A 17,236-nucleotide genomic window follows, 5' to 3' on the forward strand; every position below is an offset into this window, starting at 1 on the left:
CAGGTTCTTTATATTTGTGGTGGCGCAGGATTTCCGTCACAAGCCGAGCGACGGCTTGTCGATCTGTCTTTTCCCGTGAATTAGCAATACTTCCACGCTGCAAGGGAAAAAACTAGGGAATGTCTCTGCTCTGCGGGGGCGTCGCCCTCTCCTCGGGGCCCCGGGTGAGCGGAGGGGCGTGGGTGTGGGCGTGGGCTGGGGGTTCCCCTTCCTTTAGAGCGCCCAATAACAAGGTGGCACTTACTGATCGTTTACTTCTAGCCAGGCATAGGTCTAAGTTTTTTTCGCGTGGCATTACACTTAATTCTCCGGACACCCGGGTGACGGTGTCTTTAGTGCTGATTTGTTTATCGGTCTCTCTGGCCTGCGCTAAGAGCGACTAACCCACCTCCCCCCTTACCACCCCCCTACCCTCCCGCTAATCTGCGTGATTTGCACCCTGTTTTTATTGGAGCACTATTGGAGTAGTGTGAGCACCCCAAATTACTGTATTGTACTCTTACTGCGTATTAGGCATCGCACTGGAGTGGACAACACAAAACTGTGCTTAGATTTTAACGGAAACTATAGACCAGTGTCATTCCACGTGCAGCACCGTAAAGGACTTTCTGAATTTCTTTTGACGGTTCTTTGGTGTTACTTGTACTGGTTCGTGACTTTTATAGTGTTCTGGTTTTCTTGTACACGTCTATGTTAAATCTAGAAGCCACTGTTTTCCTATGGTCAACAGCTGTGTTTCGCGTGACTGCCCTACTGCCAACAATGTAACCTAGAAAATTAAAACAACGTAAAGTTTGCTTTGTCTCTCCTCCAGTTCTCTAAAACCAGCTGAGTATTACCTCGTTAACACCTCTGCTTAGTCAAAGGTAAAGCAGAGGAACTAATTGCAAATTAGTTTCCTTTTAAACTTTCCTGACTTCAAGTTAGGAATAGAAAAGTTACAGCTGTGGCATCTCTGCTGTTTACTTGATGAAGGACAGAATTTTATTATTTGTTAAGTGGGATGCATGAAAATGTGATATAGGTTAGCCATTTGCAAAGATTTCTAAATCTAATAGTAAATAGTTAATTCCAATACTCCTTGAGGTTTGGTTTATTTTCCTTGAGCCCTCTTTAATCTTAGATTCTAAGCTCCTATATAGAGCTTGTCAATAGCTTGACATAATTTCTGAATCAGTTCTCTGGCTTTACCCTTCATTTAAATATTAAGGTAGGTTAAAACTAAATTGTTATAAATACATGTCATAATGAACTTTTTTTTTTTTTTTTTTAGATATTTGCAAGGTATGTATACAGTCCAATCAGAGCAGTAAGTTCCTTGCCAGATAAAAAAAAGGAATTTTTACAGAATGGACCAGACCTTCAAGATTTTGTATCTGGTGACCTTGCAGACAAGAGCACCTGGAGTGAATATAAAGGAAACTTAAAACGCCAGAAAGGAGAAAGGTAATTGAAATTTGGGATAACTTTAATGTCCCATTCTTTGAACATGCATCATTTTAATTTTATTATTTTTTTAAAGATTTATTTATGAATACAAGAACTGGGGTACAGGCCAGAGGTGCAGGGAGGGGGGTGAGAGGATTCATCTGAGACAGAGTGGGAAGCAGAACAGGTGGATCACCTGAAATACACTGCCAGGGGAAGCAGTGGGGAGACAGGCGAGGTCTCTGTGCCACGTGGGTCAGCACCCTGGCCAAGGATTGAACTCCTGCTGCAGTGGCTGAGGTTAGCTTCATGGTGCTGCGACTTAACCCGTTGCACCACCAAGGAGGCCCTTAATCCAGGTTTATAGGGAAAAAACCCTCTCAACTAGGCATTGTAATAAAGCAAAGTAACTTAATGTGAGATTATTTGGGACATACTTGTTAATGAATAGTTATGTTTGGCTTTCCTCAGGTTAAGACTACCTCCATGGCTAAAGACAGAGATTCCCATGGGGAAAAATTACAATAAACTGAAAAATACATTGCGGAATTTAAATCTCCATACAGTAAGTCGACAAAATTTTAAATATTCCTCCCAAAATCATGTTTCTACATACATATAATTTTGAAATTAACGAAATACATGTTGCTATTAATAAGGAAAGCAAAGATATTTAGTGATACATTACTATCAGTAATGGAAATCCATTTTAAAAATCACTTTCCCTGAAAAGAATGAAAAAATGTATGTATTTCTTAACCTCTCATTTAATAGTATAAAAAAATGAGGTCTTTTTTCCTGCAACTTAGGAAATCAGGGACTTTTTGTTTGTTTTATTTTACAAATTAAGTATATGGCTTGTTGGAAGGAGCATAAATATTAAATGTGAAATGTCATATACATGATTCCAGATGTTAACTATATCTCTTTAAATATTTAATATATAGTCTTCCAGACTTTGTTTTGCACATATAAAATAAATATATTCATATGTTTTTTAACTTAAAAATGTTATTTGATTTCATGTATATGTGAAGTATAAAAGAAGCAAAGCAAATGAAAAGGTGAAACAAGACCAAAACAAATCTTGGATTCTGACCATGTGTTACATATATTTGAAGAGGTGTGCTGCTAAAACATACACAGTGTTGCAAACCAATGGTACCTCAATTTAAAAGGGGGAGAGATTCTAATATATGTAGTTTGATATTTTAGTGTCCTTTTTGAATAGTGAATTTCTTAATAAATGCTATAAAGAGTGGATGGTTTAAAATACTGGTCTTTAATTTGTTCAACTGGTAAATATTTTCAGCCTGATTGTATTGAGTTCCCTTTTCCTTTTAGGTTTGTGAGGAAGCTCGATGTCCCAATATTGGAGAATGTTGGGGAGGTGGAGAATTTGCCACTGCCACAGCCACAATCATGGTAAGGCCAGCCTTAAACTCTAAAGTTTTAGTTTAGAAAGGAAATATTTTGCCTTTTTCCTAAAAATGTACACTATGAATCTGGTCATGTTTCATCACATATGAGTTTACATGTGCAAAAAAAAAAAACCTGATGGAAAAGTCATACTCTTTTCTGAATAAATCTTATTATTGATTCTTTCATCTATCTGAAAGTTGCACATTTACTGCCTTGCATTAGCTCTTCTATTAATTTTTGAAATTGTAACTCATGATAGCTTAACTTCCTTTCTCCTCTACAACGAGCATTAATTATTCTCTCTCATGGGTCTTTTAAGGGCTCTCTCTCATGGGGCTCAGTTGATCTTGATGGGGGCTAAATTGGACTCTAGGAAGTAGGTTGAATTCAGATCTGCTCTGGCACCTTATTCTCCTTAGATCAGCAGCTTTCCAAGGCGTATTTTTTCATAAAGAATGCAAGGAGGGCCTCCCTGGTGGCGCAGCGGTTGAATGCTGGGTTGCGAAGCTGCCCGCAGCCTCTGCAGCGCCGGTTCGATCCCCGGCTGCTCCCCGGCCACCAGAGGAGGGTCCCACATGGCGCGCAGACCTCTCCTGCCGCCCGCTGCTCCCCTCAGCAGTGTACTTCGTCACTCTGCCTGTTCTACTCTCTGCTCTGGCTCTGGTGAATTCTCTCACCCTCCCGAGCCTCTGACTGTACCCAGTGCTTGTATAAATAAATAAATAAATAAATCGTTAAAAAAGATTAATTTAAAAAAAAAAAAATAAATTAAAAAAAAAAATAAAGAATGCAAGGAGCACAGAGGACAAGCTAGCTATTAGTGCACATTTGAAACTTCTGCTTGATGCTTGCTCTCATTCCACCGGCCAACAGAGACCTACATTCTAGTATGTTAATTCAATATATTTTAAAATCAGTTTTGTTAACATTACATATATACAAAAGAATCTTTATAACATATGTGTAAGTCAGAGAGGATACTGATACGCAGTTTACCTCCAGTTTGAGAATAAAGCATTAGCATTGTATCTGAACCCCATGTATCCTTTCTTCATCTCCTTTCCTTTTCCCATAACAGTATTCTTAATTCTGAGCTGTCATTTCCTTTTCTTTCTAGTTTTACTGTGTATATTTGTATTTCTTAACTACATTTTGTTTAGCTGTGAGTATTCAAATTTCTTATAAGCAGACTCAAACTGAGCTATTCTTTGCAACTTGCTTTATTCTCTCAATGTATTTTGAGGGTCAGTTGTCTATTTGATATCAGTTGTAACATCTCTGTTTTAGTTAATGGGTGACACATGTACAAGAGGTTGCAGATTTTGTTCTGTTAAGACTTCAAGAAATCCACCTCCACTGGATGCCAATGAGCCCTACAATACTGCAAAAGCAATAGCAGAGTGGGGTCTGGATTATGTTGTCCTGACGTCTGTGGATCGAGATGGTCAGTGTGTCTGTCATCAATACTTCTTCCAGAAATTGACTATTATTGAGTTGTGACATCTGCATGAGCAGGGGGCTTTTTTGTTTCTAGATATGCCTGATGGAGGAGCTGAGCACTTTGCAAAGACTGTGTCATACTTGAAGGAGAGGTACTTGTTTTTGTATTTGCTTATATAATTTAAGGACTTGTTTTGACCCCTGATAAATTCAGCTTATTTAAGGTCTTTACCTTAAAGAAATGGATATTACCCTTTTTGAGGGGTTATAAGCCTCTGATAATCTCTTGGAAATTGTATGGTGTTTCTTCAGCATGTTCAAACATATTTGAACATAGAGATACATGTTTGCAGATACGCATAAGATTCAGCAACACAAACTTACCCAGTACCTTTACTCCATAGAATCCTTCCATATTTGAAGTTTTAGTGTTAGTCTAGACTTTGGGTAATTTTTAAGGGAAGTGTAAAATTGTAGTCTTCATTGCACTGATTTTGAATAAATCATATTCCAGAGATAAGCTCCTACATTATGCTAGTCTTGATATGGATTTTCTCCATAATCATATGCCCTGGGAATTTTACCCATAATTCACATTATTATTAATTTTTTAATCCCATTTATTTAAAAAGTATAAAAGAGGAGTTTAAAAAGCATAAAAATGCTGATTTCCTACAGCTCAGTTCTAGTCTAGCACCTAGCATATTTTGTATTTTTCCATTGATTCCAGTAATGTTTTCTAGTTTTTTATACCTCATTAAAAAAATTGTTTGCAAGGGCCTCCCCTGGCAGTGCAGGCAGTTGAGCGCCGCGCTGTGAAGCTGTCTGCAGCCTCTGCAGCACCGATTCGATCCCAGTCAGCCGACGAGGGTCCCACATGGTGCGGCAGACCTCTCCTGTCGTGCCTGTTGGTCCCCTCAGCAGTGTACTTCTGTCATCTGCCTGTTCTGCTCCCTGCTCTGTCTCTGGTGAATCCTCTCACCCTCCCGCACATCTGACCTGTACCCTGGTTCTTGTATGAATAAATAAATAAATCTTTAAAAAAAAATTGTTTGCAACGCACTTATCCATAGGCCACTTATCAGTCTCAACTTGCAGTTAAAAAAAAGCAGTGGGTTATATAATGTGTTCTTTCAGCAACCCTTAATCATGAGCGGTATATATGAGGTCCTTCTACATCTGTTCTCAGTAAACTGCTCTAGAAACTGCCATTGGATTTGTGAGAAAAATTGTCAGCTTTCCCAGTCTTTTCTACTGCTATCAAAGGGAACAACTCTATGAGCCAGTTTACATTTTAATGTTTGAATGCATAGATACAGCCTGACATAAGTGGAAGATTAATGTTTAGCTTGTTTTTCATTTAAGTCAAGTTCATGACTTAGCTACTCAGAAAATCATTTTTAAAACCCACAGCACTTGTGAAATAATTGCCTAGAAGAAGGAAGGAGGGCACCATTTGGTGAATTTTAAAAAGATCAAAATTAGTCAAATGTTATTTACATTCACGTAAGAAGTATTCCATTTTGTATTCCAAAGAATAAAAAAATATATATTTAGTGTTTAAATATTTACATTTAATTCCTTTAGACAATTATATTTTTTAATATCTACTCAATAAGGTTGAAAAGTTATAATCTTAAATTTTTTTCTAATCAATATTTGCATGCAGATGTATTTTAGCTGCTGGGTATGTATTATTTGATCTGTTTTTAATTTTTTTTTCATATAACAATTCATAGGTGAACATTTGTATAACTGTTTCCTTGGCAAAGTTCTAAAGATTATTGTGTTGAAACTGATACTGAATGAGTACTGGTAATTTCTAATTTCTATTTTGAGCAACATTTACGTTATTTCTTTTCTTCAATTTGATACTTATCTTTTTCCTCTTTAGGAATCCAAGAATTCTTGTGGAATGTCTCACCCCTGATTTCCGAGGAGATCTTAAAGCAATAGAAAAAGTTGCTTTGTCAGGATTAGATGTATATGCACATAATATAGAAACAGTTCCAGAATTGCAGAGGTGATTACATGTACAGGGTAATGTGGGGAATTTAAGAGGGTCAGATATTCTAGAGAAAACTTTGTGTTTGACTTTCACAAAGGGAACACTCTTTGTTTATAAAACAAAACAATATATGTCCGTTCCAAGGAAATCAGAAAATGTAGCCAACAAAAAGAGCATAAACATCACCTCTAACATTCCACCTCATAATTTCAATTACTCACTACTAAGCAACAGCCTGGGTTCAGTCCCCACCAGGGAGCTAACACATATGACCCAGTAGACCTCTCTTGTCTTACCCGCTGTTTCCCTTAGCAGTGTGTTTCAGTAAGTCTGCTTGTTTTGCTTCCTACTCTGCCTCTGGTGAATCTTCTCACGCACACGCGCGCGCACACACACACACATACACATACCTCTGGCCTGCACCCCAGTTAGCTACTAAGTATATATTTATATATTTCTACATGTATCTATATTTTTATACATACACACAGAATGAACATCTTTTTTTCCCTTTTTAAAAAATAATATATTGCACAGGCATTGCAGAGGCTGCGGACAACTTCACTGCACCGCACTCAACCTGCTGCACCATGGGGGAGGCTCTGATTTACTTTTTTTTTTTTAATAAATTTTATTTTTATATTCCCCATACAATTGCAACCCCCTTATTTTGACCCCAATCCCTCCTTTCCCCGCCCCCTAACCCCCATAGAGTGAATCCTCTCACCCTCCCACGCCTCTGGCCTGTACCCCAGCTCTTGTATAAAAATAAATAAATCTTTAAAAAATAAATAAAACTTATTAAAAAAAATGTAAATCAACTATAACAAAGATGAAAATGCATACATTGTGCAAAAATGAAAAATGATGTAAAAATATATAAAATTTTAAAAATTAAATGCTGATGATAAAAAAATAAAATGTAAATCAATAAATAAGGTTTACAAAGATAAAAAAATAGTATATTGCAAGTACTAATGAGTAATTTTTTTCAAAAAGCAGTTTTCAAAAAGAAAAAAATACATAATACAATTGCTTTGTAATTTCAAAATAAAATGACTAAAAATACATTTGGATATTATACATATAAAAATGGTACAGAAGAAAAACTGGTATCATTCAGATATATTTCAGATTGCTTTTAAAAAGTAGACACTGTGACATCCACAAAGTATTCCATCTCTTCTGAATAGTTTTAGCACTGAGGACTAATTGTGTAATATTATTCCGTATCAATGACTTTATTAATATTTCAGAAAATAATCATTTTAACCTTCAGGCAAAATTAGTATGTTAATTTTATTTAATTTTAGTAAGGTATTTGGCAGTGGTTTATTAGCTTCTATATAGTCTGTGTTATAAAACTTGGAAGAAGTGTGTTTGGTAAGCAGAATTTCCATTAAGTCATAAATTAGCATGAGAGAACATAAATTAAAATTTAATTTTTTTAATTTTAAATTTAAAAAAATATGTATTGCAAGTTTTGTGGTTATTTTTAAACTCATAGATTTGCCTCCTTTGTGAATTATTCTCTGATTGAAAAGAATAGATCAGTAAACAAAATAAATGTACATTAGAATTCAAATAATTGCTGGTATAACATCAGCCAACTTCCTGTCCTTTGGGCCTTGTTGCCATTTAAGTGATGGTGGTTTGGCCACTGTTAAAGTCCAGCACAGTCTATTCCTTCCCTGTCCTATCTCATGATACCACCACCAGTGGGTGCCAATTTCCCTGGTTTCACTTAATCATCCTTCCTGGTGAAAATTCCAGAATTGTGCTTTTTTTTTTTTTTTTTTCCACTTAAGACATACAATGTCATATACTCACCAACAGAGGGCAGCTTAGTCTTTAGAAAAGAACATAAAACTTTCAAACCTCTGAAATGTGGGTTCAAGTTAAACAATTTTTTCTTTGTTTAGTATCAGATTTTCCTTACTTCTACTTTTACTCTTCTCTCTTGACTACCCCATACACTCACTCATTCTCAGTTTCCAAATTCTAGTTTCACAAGCGATTCATAAGCTGAATTCTATTTTTCTCTACTCCTGGTTTGTAAGATCTCCAAAGTAGACAGAGCTAGTAGCCCCACGAAGCCTTATTTTCTTTACTGCAGTAACAGGCAGTATTTGTGCACAAATGCTACCTTTGGTGTAACACAATGTCCAGAATGTATACTTTTCTGGTCTGTCAGGTTGCTTGGGTAACTGTATATATTTAGATGAGCTTGTGGTTATTCTTGCTGACAACATCCCTGTTGTTTTCAAGGAAAGTCCGTGATCCCCGGGCCAATTTTGACCAGTCTCTGCGGGTACTGAAACATGCCAAGGAGGTTCAACCAGATGTTATTTCTAAAACATCTATAATGTTGGGTTTAGGTGAGAATGACGAGCAAGTATATGCAACGATGAAAGGTAAAGCAATTGAAAAATGAAAAATTATCCCATTTAATTTGAGTAATAGCAGAAACCTGTTTTAAAGGCCTTGTTAAATTTTTTCTTTCCTCCAGAGGCTCATGAAAATGCCATTAAGAACAAAGTAAAGAATATGATTATTAACAGTAACATTGAAAGGAGAGGAAGCGTGGTTTTTTAGACTTTATGAAATGTAAACAGGAAGCTCAGAACATGACATTTATGCCCCATTTTATTCTATACCCTTTTATCAATGAAAACATGATTTTGTTCACTTACTTAGTCAATGGATAATTTTTGAAAGCCACCCAGGTACCATGAGCTCTGGCAGGCACTAACAGCTCAGAGATGACTAAGATAAAGCCAGGCCTTTTAGGAAGAGCTTACCATGGCTGTGTCATAAAATATGATGTGCTTTGGGGTTTGCTGAACTTTAGTCCCATAAGCTTAATTGTTTTGTGATTCTTAGGCTTTTTACATTTTTAAATATAAAAACTTATTTTCCGGAGGATCCTTGGCCTACTTTGTAGTTGTTTTTGGTTCAAAGAAAAGAAAGTTCAAATAGTAATTAAAATCTGTCCTTTGCCATAATACATGTAGTTTTACTATAAAGATTCTAATGTGTCAGAAATTAAATCACATCTCCCAAAGCAGTTCTTGTACATTTAGTAAAAGCCTATCATAATATGTCTGGTCTATCATATGAGTGTTTTCAGACCTTCCATATGTGGTTCCCTTCATCTTTTCTGCTTACCAGAATCCTGCCCTAAACACCCTATTTTAACATTTTTTCCATAGTATTAGAGTTATCTTGATACCTATCTATCCCTAATGATACTTTTAATCATGCCTGTGTTTTCAGTCCTTACTATATGAGCACCTAAGTACTTGAGAATGGATGGGTGTAGTCTTATTCCCCAACCTGAGGACTGCAGGGCAGCATAAAAGTTCACACTTTTCTGGAGTAAAATTATGTGCTTAAATGTACGATTTTAGCATTGTAGAAATACCTGTGGAAGTCATGTGTGCTTTTTTTCCTATAGCCCTTCGTGAGGCAGATGTGGACTGTTTGACTTTAGGACAATATATGCAGCCAACAAAGCGTCACCTTAAGGTATAGCTATCCTGAGTTACCAAATGTTTATTAGTAATTTGAATTAAATTTTTATTGACCTGTTGTCAGTAGGTAAAATTTAGAAGTCGCTGACCTCTTAGTGTAAATTTCTAAGACCCAGTTTCCATTTTAGTATCTGCATAAAGCAGCTACACTGGCATTTACTTGCTGCCACTAACATGTATGACTTTCTGTACATTAATGTACAGTGTAAAAGTTGGGAAATTGCACTCACATCTTGTGATCTTGGGATTTGATCTTTCTATTTCCATGTTAGACATTCATTCATTCAAGAAACTTTTATTCAGTTGTGACTATGTGCCAGACACAACGCTAATAAGCAGAAAATACCAAGACCAGCAAGACATAAGCTTAAGAATCTTAATTTCCAGAAGGGAAATTCTGGAATCTGAAAATTAATCTTTTGAATCCAGGTTGAAGAATATATTACTCCTGAAAAGTTCAAATATTGGGAAAAAGTAGGAAATGAACTTGGGTTTCATTACACTGCAAGTGGCCCTCTGGTGCGATCTTCATATAAAGCAGGTAAGCTGGACTGCGGGGGTGGCTTTACAGACCATTGTTTCCATGTTAAGCTCAAGGAGATTTTCATCTCTTTTTGCTTGTCTTTTGTGACAACCAAAATATTTTTTCTGGAACATCCTTAGGAACTTGCTTCATAAGTCTAGCTTTTATCATCAGTTTATTCTTGTGTGGACTTCAATGATGGATATTTATAAGTGACAAATAGCAGTCAGCATGTAACCTGATTTTTTTAAAAAATGTATATTTATATGACAGTGATGCCAACTATATCACCAAACTCCCAATTTCCGATCAATTTAAACCCTGAAAACTGCCTTTCTGATAGCATTACTACTTGTACCATTAATATCTTTGTGTTTTTATCCTCCCAGAGCAACAAGAAAAATATCCGTAAGATTATTTTCCTTCTAGAAATTGTCAGTGTTTTGACTAACATCAGTACAATTTTTCACCTTTTTCACCAGCTCTTACTTTGATTGGTAGCTTGAGCTGACTTATGAAAATAAAACTCTTGGGCCTCCCTAGTGGCACAAAGGGTTAAGTCTCAGCACTATCAAGCTATTGGCAGCCACTATGGCATGAGTTTGATCCCTGGCCAGGGAGCTAACCTACATGGTGCAGCAGACCTCTCCTGTCTTGCCCACTGCTCCCCTCAGCAGTGTATTTCAGTAGATTTGCCTGTTCTACTCCCCACTGTCTCTGGTGAATCCTCTCACCTCCCCCCGCCCACCTCTGGCCTACACCCCAGTTCTGTATGCATAAATGAAAATAAATCTTTAAAAAAAAAGAAAACTCTTATCCAAGGGATAAAAAAAAGATGTGTGTAATTGTGATCAAAACATCTATAAGAACATATCTGAGGGCTTAATTTAATCCAAAAGATGTTTATGGTGTTTTCTCTGTTATTTATACTTAGCAATTGTATTTTTTTAAAGAGCGAATAGTTAATATTTGCATATGTCTCAACTATTAATGATCTTTTAAATGACTGTGTTAAATGTTGTGTTCTAAATCATAAGTATATTTAAATTAGCATAAATTATTTGTAAATGTAATGTTCAATTATTAGTAATACTCAGTATATTCCTAAGGAGTGGAAAAAGAAAAAAAAAATAGTATAGTCCTATAAAGAAATTCAAGGGCCTCCCTGGTGGCGCAAGGGGTTAAGACGCAACCTATGAAGCTATCCGCAGCCTCTGCAGCACGAGGTCGATCCCTGGCCAGGGACCTACCCACATGGCGCAGCAGACCTCTCCTATCTTACCTGCTGCTCCCCTCAGCAGTGTATTTCAGTCCATCCACCTGTTCTGTTCCCCTCTGTCTCTGGTGAATTCTCTCTCACACAACCCCCTCCACCTCTGGCCTATACCCCAGTATGCATAAATAAATAAATGAATGAATGAATAAATAAATAAATAAATAATAGTTATAAAACCTTAGAATTTGATTCAGCAGTGACAAGATGTGGGGACTATGGAGGCCAGTAATTATAAGTGATTTAATTTTTTAAGTAGTGCTGCTGATAAGATAACAACATATATAAAACAACTTAAGTTTCCAGAATGGTTAAAGTAGAATGGTACCATTTGAAAGGGTTTTTTATTTTGTTGAGTTTTTGTGGTTTTTTTTTTTTTTTTTGAAATTTTCTAACATTTATATGGAAGTGCACTAAGACTTACACTTTTAAAATTACCAGTAAAAGATTGAATTCTGGCATGTAGTGCCTTAGACTCAAATAATGGATTAGGGTCTGACAACGCTGGTTCTATTCCTGTCAGACTTAGATGAAATATGGATTATTCCATATTTAGATAGATGCTTAGATGAAACATGGATTATTCTCTTTTACCTGGTTAGGGTAGAGCCTTAGGATTCTGGTGACTGTTTACAAATACAGTCATTGCAATTCTACTATATTAAGATGGCAAAAAAAATTAGACTCCTCCAGCCTCTAGTGCTGAGCTCTGCCACTTCTATCAGGCCGTGCTATACCCATGACAGGTTAAATGGACCCTAATGACCAGAAAAGTGAATGTGCCCTCTAAGCAGCTAACTTACTGCCCAGGCCCAAATTAGGGAGTAGAGAGAAAGCCCATTATAAATGAAGAGCTCTTGCTTCCCTAGAGGGGAATAAGCTACAGAGATTCCATCAGATGAGTCTGCTCAACTGCAACGCAGTCTGTTTTATAAACATCAGATCCAGGCTAATAATGTAGCAGAATTGCTCTCTGAAATGAATTGTGCCAGCAGCAATACTTTGTCACTGACGAGGAATAGATAGTGCACATAAAGTGGAAAAAATGTACAGAAGCAGACCCACAGATACAATAGAGTCACCCTTTATAAGATTGATTTACTGCAAAGAATAATAGTAGACACTGCAGTGATAATTTTTTTTTAAGGAATGATAGCTGATCATTATTGCAGGGAAAGGGCCAAGTAGAAGATATAAGAGGTTAGAAAAGTATTGCCATTGAGATTTAAAAAGAAGAAATACAGTCAATCTGAAAGTCATCTTTAAGGGGAAACAGAATCATTGTTCTGAAATTTACTTTAAAATGATATTAATATATTTTCATGTTTTTCTAATAGGTGAATTTTTCCTGAAAAATCTGGTTGCTAAAAGAAAAACCAAAGCCCTCTAATACTTAACAAGATCACAGGAATGTTTCAACTTTGATTCCAGTTGGTAACAGAGGTGGTAGCAGTATGCCTAGATGCTGCTGGACAGCCCTGATTTTTTGTTTTAAGAAAATGTAAATAAGCTGTGCATATTTAATTCTAGTGATTCATTTGTCTTTTAGCTTATGTTCTTTATCCCAACATGCAATGGCTTGCTGTGATGCAATCATAAAATACCTTTGTAAGAATTTACTGTGAACCGTATAATTTAAAAATACATTAAAAACTTCAAAAAGATTTTTGTTAAGTCACTTATCTGTATATCATTCCCACATTTTATTTCTGTTTCATAAGGAAACAGCCAATATAGATTAAGAGCATAGTCAGCTTGCTTGTCATTGGCATATATTCGTTGCGGAATATAACATTGGCATACTCTAGATGGGTTTAAGAGTTGGAATGTTCATTCTTTGGTATGACTACTTCAGATCTGCCAAGTAGTTTTGCATTGATACTTGTTTAGGATCTCTATGAAACTAAGACTATGATATCCAATATAGGGAAACAGAACCTAAGAATACAACATTAAGCCTCTTTTTATAGTACTTTGCTACATCCATATTTACTATCCCTTTCAGTCCTCATTCCACCTGGTGAGGTGGGTGTATTATAGGATAACAATGACCCAAAGACGGCATGACCTAAGGACTAGTACTCAAAATCATCTTTTGACACCACATCTTGTCTTTCTACTACCTCTCACAAAGGAGGTTTTGAAATCGCTATATTGTAAAATTTGTTATATGGATAGCCAATTCTGTTTTGGATTTCTAATGTACTACTGTTTTTATAGAAGTAGCATATAATCTTGAAAATCACATTGTAATTTAACTTAGAGGACTGATAAATATATTCCTTGACTCACTTTATAGATACTAATAAATTTGGTTGTTTAAAATTAATCTCATCAACTTTAAATGTGAACACCCATGGCAACTACCCTCCTCAAAATCTCATATTTCACAGGAAAAATGGATTATTACTCAGATTCAGATTTTGTGACATTCTGGATGTCTTCTAATCTTGTACTGCATAGGCCAATGGTAATGAACCTTTTTTTAGCAGAAAAATAATTATCAAATGAAATTTTCACTGAACCCCAATGTAAAATAATTACAGTGACATTAGCACAAATGTATATTAAAGTTTCAGATTTGTAACAGCCTTATATCAAAATAGCGAATGATAAAATGAAGCTATTTTGATACATACAAATATCAAATTGGGAGTCATGGATAACACTTGTGGTCTTGGGCCTCCCTCATGGCACAAGGGGTTAAGACGCAGCACTATGAAGCTATCCCCAGCCAGGGAGGTGACCCACATGGTCAGACCTCTCCTGACTCGCCCACTGCTCCCCTCAGCAATGTATTTCAGTCAGTCTGCCTGTTCTGTTCTCTACTCTGTCTCTGGTGAATCCTCTCACCCTCTGCACCTCTGCCTGTACCCCAGTTCTTGTTCCCATAAATAAATAAATCTGGGCCTCCCCGGTGGCACAGCAGTTGAGCGCTGGGTTGCGAAGCTGCCCGCAGCCTCTGCAGCACCGGTTCGATCCCCGGCTGCTCCCCAGCCACTGAGTTGAGGGTCCCACATGGCGCGCAGACCTCTCCTGCCGGCCACTGCTCCCCTCAGCAGTGTACTTCGGTCCTTCTGTCTTCTCTGTTCCCTGCTCTGGCTCTGGTGAATTCTCTTACCCTCCCACGCTTCTGACTGTACCCAGTGCTTGTATAAATAAATAAATCTTTAAAAAAAATATATATAAATAAATAAATAAATCTTTTAAAAAGCTAACAAAAAAAAGAAAACCCGCTTGCTGTCTTTTGTCAGCCTCAGCAGTCTAATTCGTTTGTTTTATTTCAGTTACACTGAATTGAGAAAAATCTGAGTGATACAGCTAAAAAATAGTGAACTATTTTTACTATTTACTAATATTTGCTATTATAAAAAAATTCAAATACCTCATCATGCAGTCTCAGGATACCCTTCAATAAAACTTAATTCAAAAACAGGAAAGACAAGTAGGAAATGTGCATTTCAAAGCACAATCATGAATTATATCTTTGGATTTTTCATTCACTGGTTGCATAACTGACCCTTATACCAGAATCTGTGTGACCAAGTGCCTGGGGCTTGCTGGTCTTTTGAGTGTGGTGAACGTGCTCTAGAAGTATGCTCCCTTCACAGCTGTGCAAGAATGGGCAGACTTGAATTTTAAAGGACCAGGGTGGAGCTTTGATCTGCCTAAACAATGATGCACATTTAAATGCACAGATATAGCAAAAGTTTTCCACAAAAATTCTTGTTCAGGCAGCACAAGTTAATGCACCAATGGTCCCTAATGTATTAAAATTTGATCTGTGCCTATATCAGTATGTCTGATCTTTCAGTAGCACAAATGGCATTCTTAAGAATATAAGTAATAAATGCACATGGTTTTAAGAAATCAACTAGTACAGAGGTCCCCCTGGCTTTTCCAGTCTCTGAATCAGCCAACCCTGACACCCATTTACTGTTTGGTGTTAATGAATGTCTTCATGCAGCCAGTTTGAATATGGGGTTCTTTACTTGAAGCTGAAAGCATCTCATAGCTTTGGAATTTTTTTTTTTTTAAAGATTTATTTATTTATTCATACAAGAACTGGAGTACAGGCCAGAAGTGTGGGGGGTGAAAGGATTCACCAGAGACAGAATGGGGAACAGAACAGGCAGATGTACTGAAATACACTGCTGAGGGGAGCAGCAGGCAAGACAGGAGAGGTCTGCCGTGCCATGTGGGTATCTCCCTGGCTGACTGGGATTCGAACCGGTGCTGCAGAGGCTGTGTACAGCTACATAGCACTGCACTCAACGCGCTGCGCTACCAGGGAGGCCCACCAGTATTATTTTTCAAAGCTGGCACTAATGAATATATTTCTAGATTTTATTCTAACACTTGAATACACTGCCAGTATATGAATAAATAGGGGCCTCCCTGGTGACCTAGGGGTTAAGTCTCAGTGCTATCATCCTGATAGCTTGAGTTCGATCCTGGGCCAGGGAGCTAATCCTCATGGTACAGCAAACCTCTCCTGTTTTGCCTGCTGCCCTCAGTAGTATATTTCAGTCAATCCGCCTTCTCTGCTCCCCACTCTGTCTCTGGTGAATCCTCTCACCCCCTGCACCTCTGGCCTGTAGCCCAGCTCTTGTATGCATAAGTAGATAAATCTTTAAAAAAAAAAAAGAAAAGAAAAGAAAAACAGAATAATATGACAACCCAATATATGGTAACATCTACATTGGGACATAAGGTCTGAAAACTAGGATGAGTCTCTTTAGTGTGACTAAGAAAGGTAGTAAATATATTTTTTTTCCGAGAAAATAACTACATTAAAAAAAAAACTTTCAGTGTTTCCATTTATGATTTCAACCATTTTAATGTGTTCATTCAACTCAAGGACAATAAATATTTTCATAGTGTTGCATAACCATCAATGTTGATAAATAAATGAAGCCCAAACTTATCCTTGAGTCAAGGCTTTTGGCTGTCTGTCCTTCATTGTCTTCCGGTCTTCACTTATTCCTCTTTACACACCCTTCAGCTCCAGACAAAAGACAACTTGCTTTCCCTCACCAGTCTGAATTTTCCTGCATCCATCTTTTCACTCCCATTGCTTCCACCAGTAATTTAAAGCCAGTGCCTAATCTATCTTCTTTGGCAAGATATCTTTGAGTTACAATCCCTTTATGAGAATATAAAATTATTTAGTGGAATACGAGAATATTTTCAAGCAGAAATGTAAGCAAATTCTAATGAACAAGCTCATCCTCACTTCAAAGTCATATGAGTAAGGGATCATCATCATCATATGTTCAAACATTCCAGTCTTGGGTCTGCAAACTTTCTTAAAGAGCCAGACAACAAATAATTTAGGGTTTCCAGGTCACAGAGCAAAATTGGGAACTTTTACAGCCATTTAAAATATAAACCCATAAAAATGTAAAAAACATTGTTAACTCACAGTGGCTGGCCAGATTTGGCTCATGAGTTGTAGTTGGCCAACACCTGATCTCTTTAGTAAACGCCCTCCCTTTCTTGTACCATTTGAAAGAATGATATATAATACCCTTTTCTCAAAAGAGTGAGGAGTGGTTTTTATCCTATCTAATGTCACCCATGACTCATACAGTAACTCATAGTTACTT

General features: G+C 36.9%; 1 protein-coding gene across 2 annotated transcripts; it reads left to right on the top strand.

Annotated features, from left to right (window-relative positions):
* Positions 1-11: 11 nt before the first annotated feature.
* Positions 12-14,022, top strand: LIAS (lipoic acid synthetase). 2 transcript variants are annotated; one of them, XM_037530090.2, is made up of 11 exons: positions 14-164; positions 1,274-1,446; positions 1,900-1,993; positions 2,773-2,853; positions 4,138-4,294; positions 4,385-4,442; positions 6,185-6,313; positions 8,567-8,712; positions 9,756-9,826; positions 10,261-10,372; positions 12,965-13,949. In XM_037530090.2, exons 1-11 carry the CDS (start codon positions 120-122, stop codon positions 13,015-13,017), a joined length of 1,119 nt encoding a protein of 372 aa, XP_037385987.1. In that variant the 5' UTR covers positions 14-119; the 3' UTR covers positions 13,018-13,949. The 2 variants fall into 2 exon arrangements, with proteins under 2 accessions (XP_037385989.1, XP_037385987.1); XM_037530092.2 differs by lacking the exons at positions 1,900-1,993; positions 4,138-4,294; positions 4,385-4,442 and having other exon boundaries at positions 12-164; positions 12,965-14,022.
* The last annotated feature ends 3,214 nt before the right edge of the window (positions 14,023-17,236 follow it).

This window comes from Talpa occidentalis, unplaced genomic scaffold (assembly GCF_014898055.3).
Source record: "Talpa occidentalis isolate TD23 unplaced genomic scaffold, MPIMG_talOcc4v2.1 talOcc4.6, whole genome shotgun sequence".
NCBI lineage: Eukaryota > Metazoa > Chordata > Mammalia > Eulipotyphla > Talpidae > Talpa > Talpa occidentalis.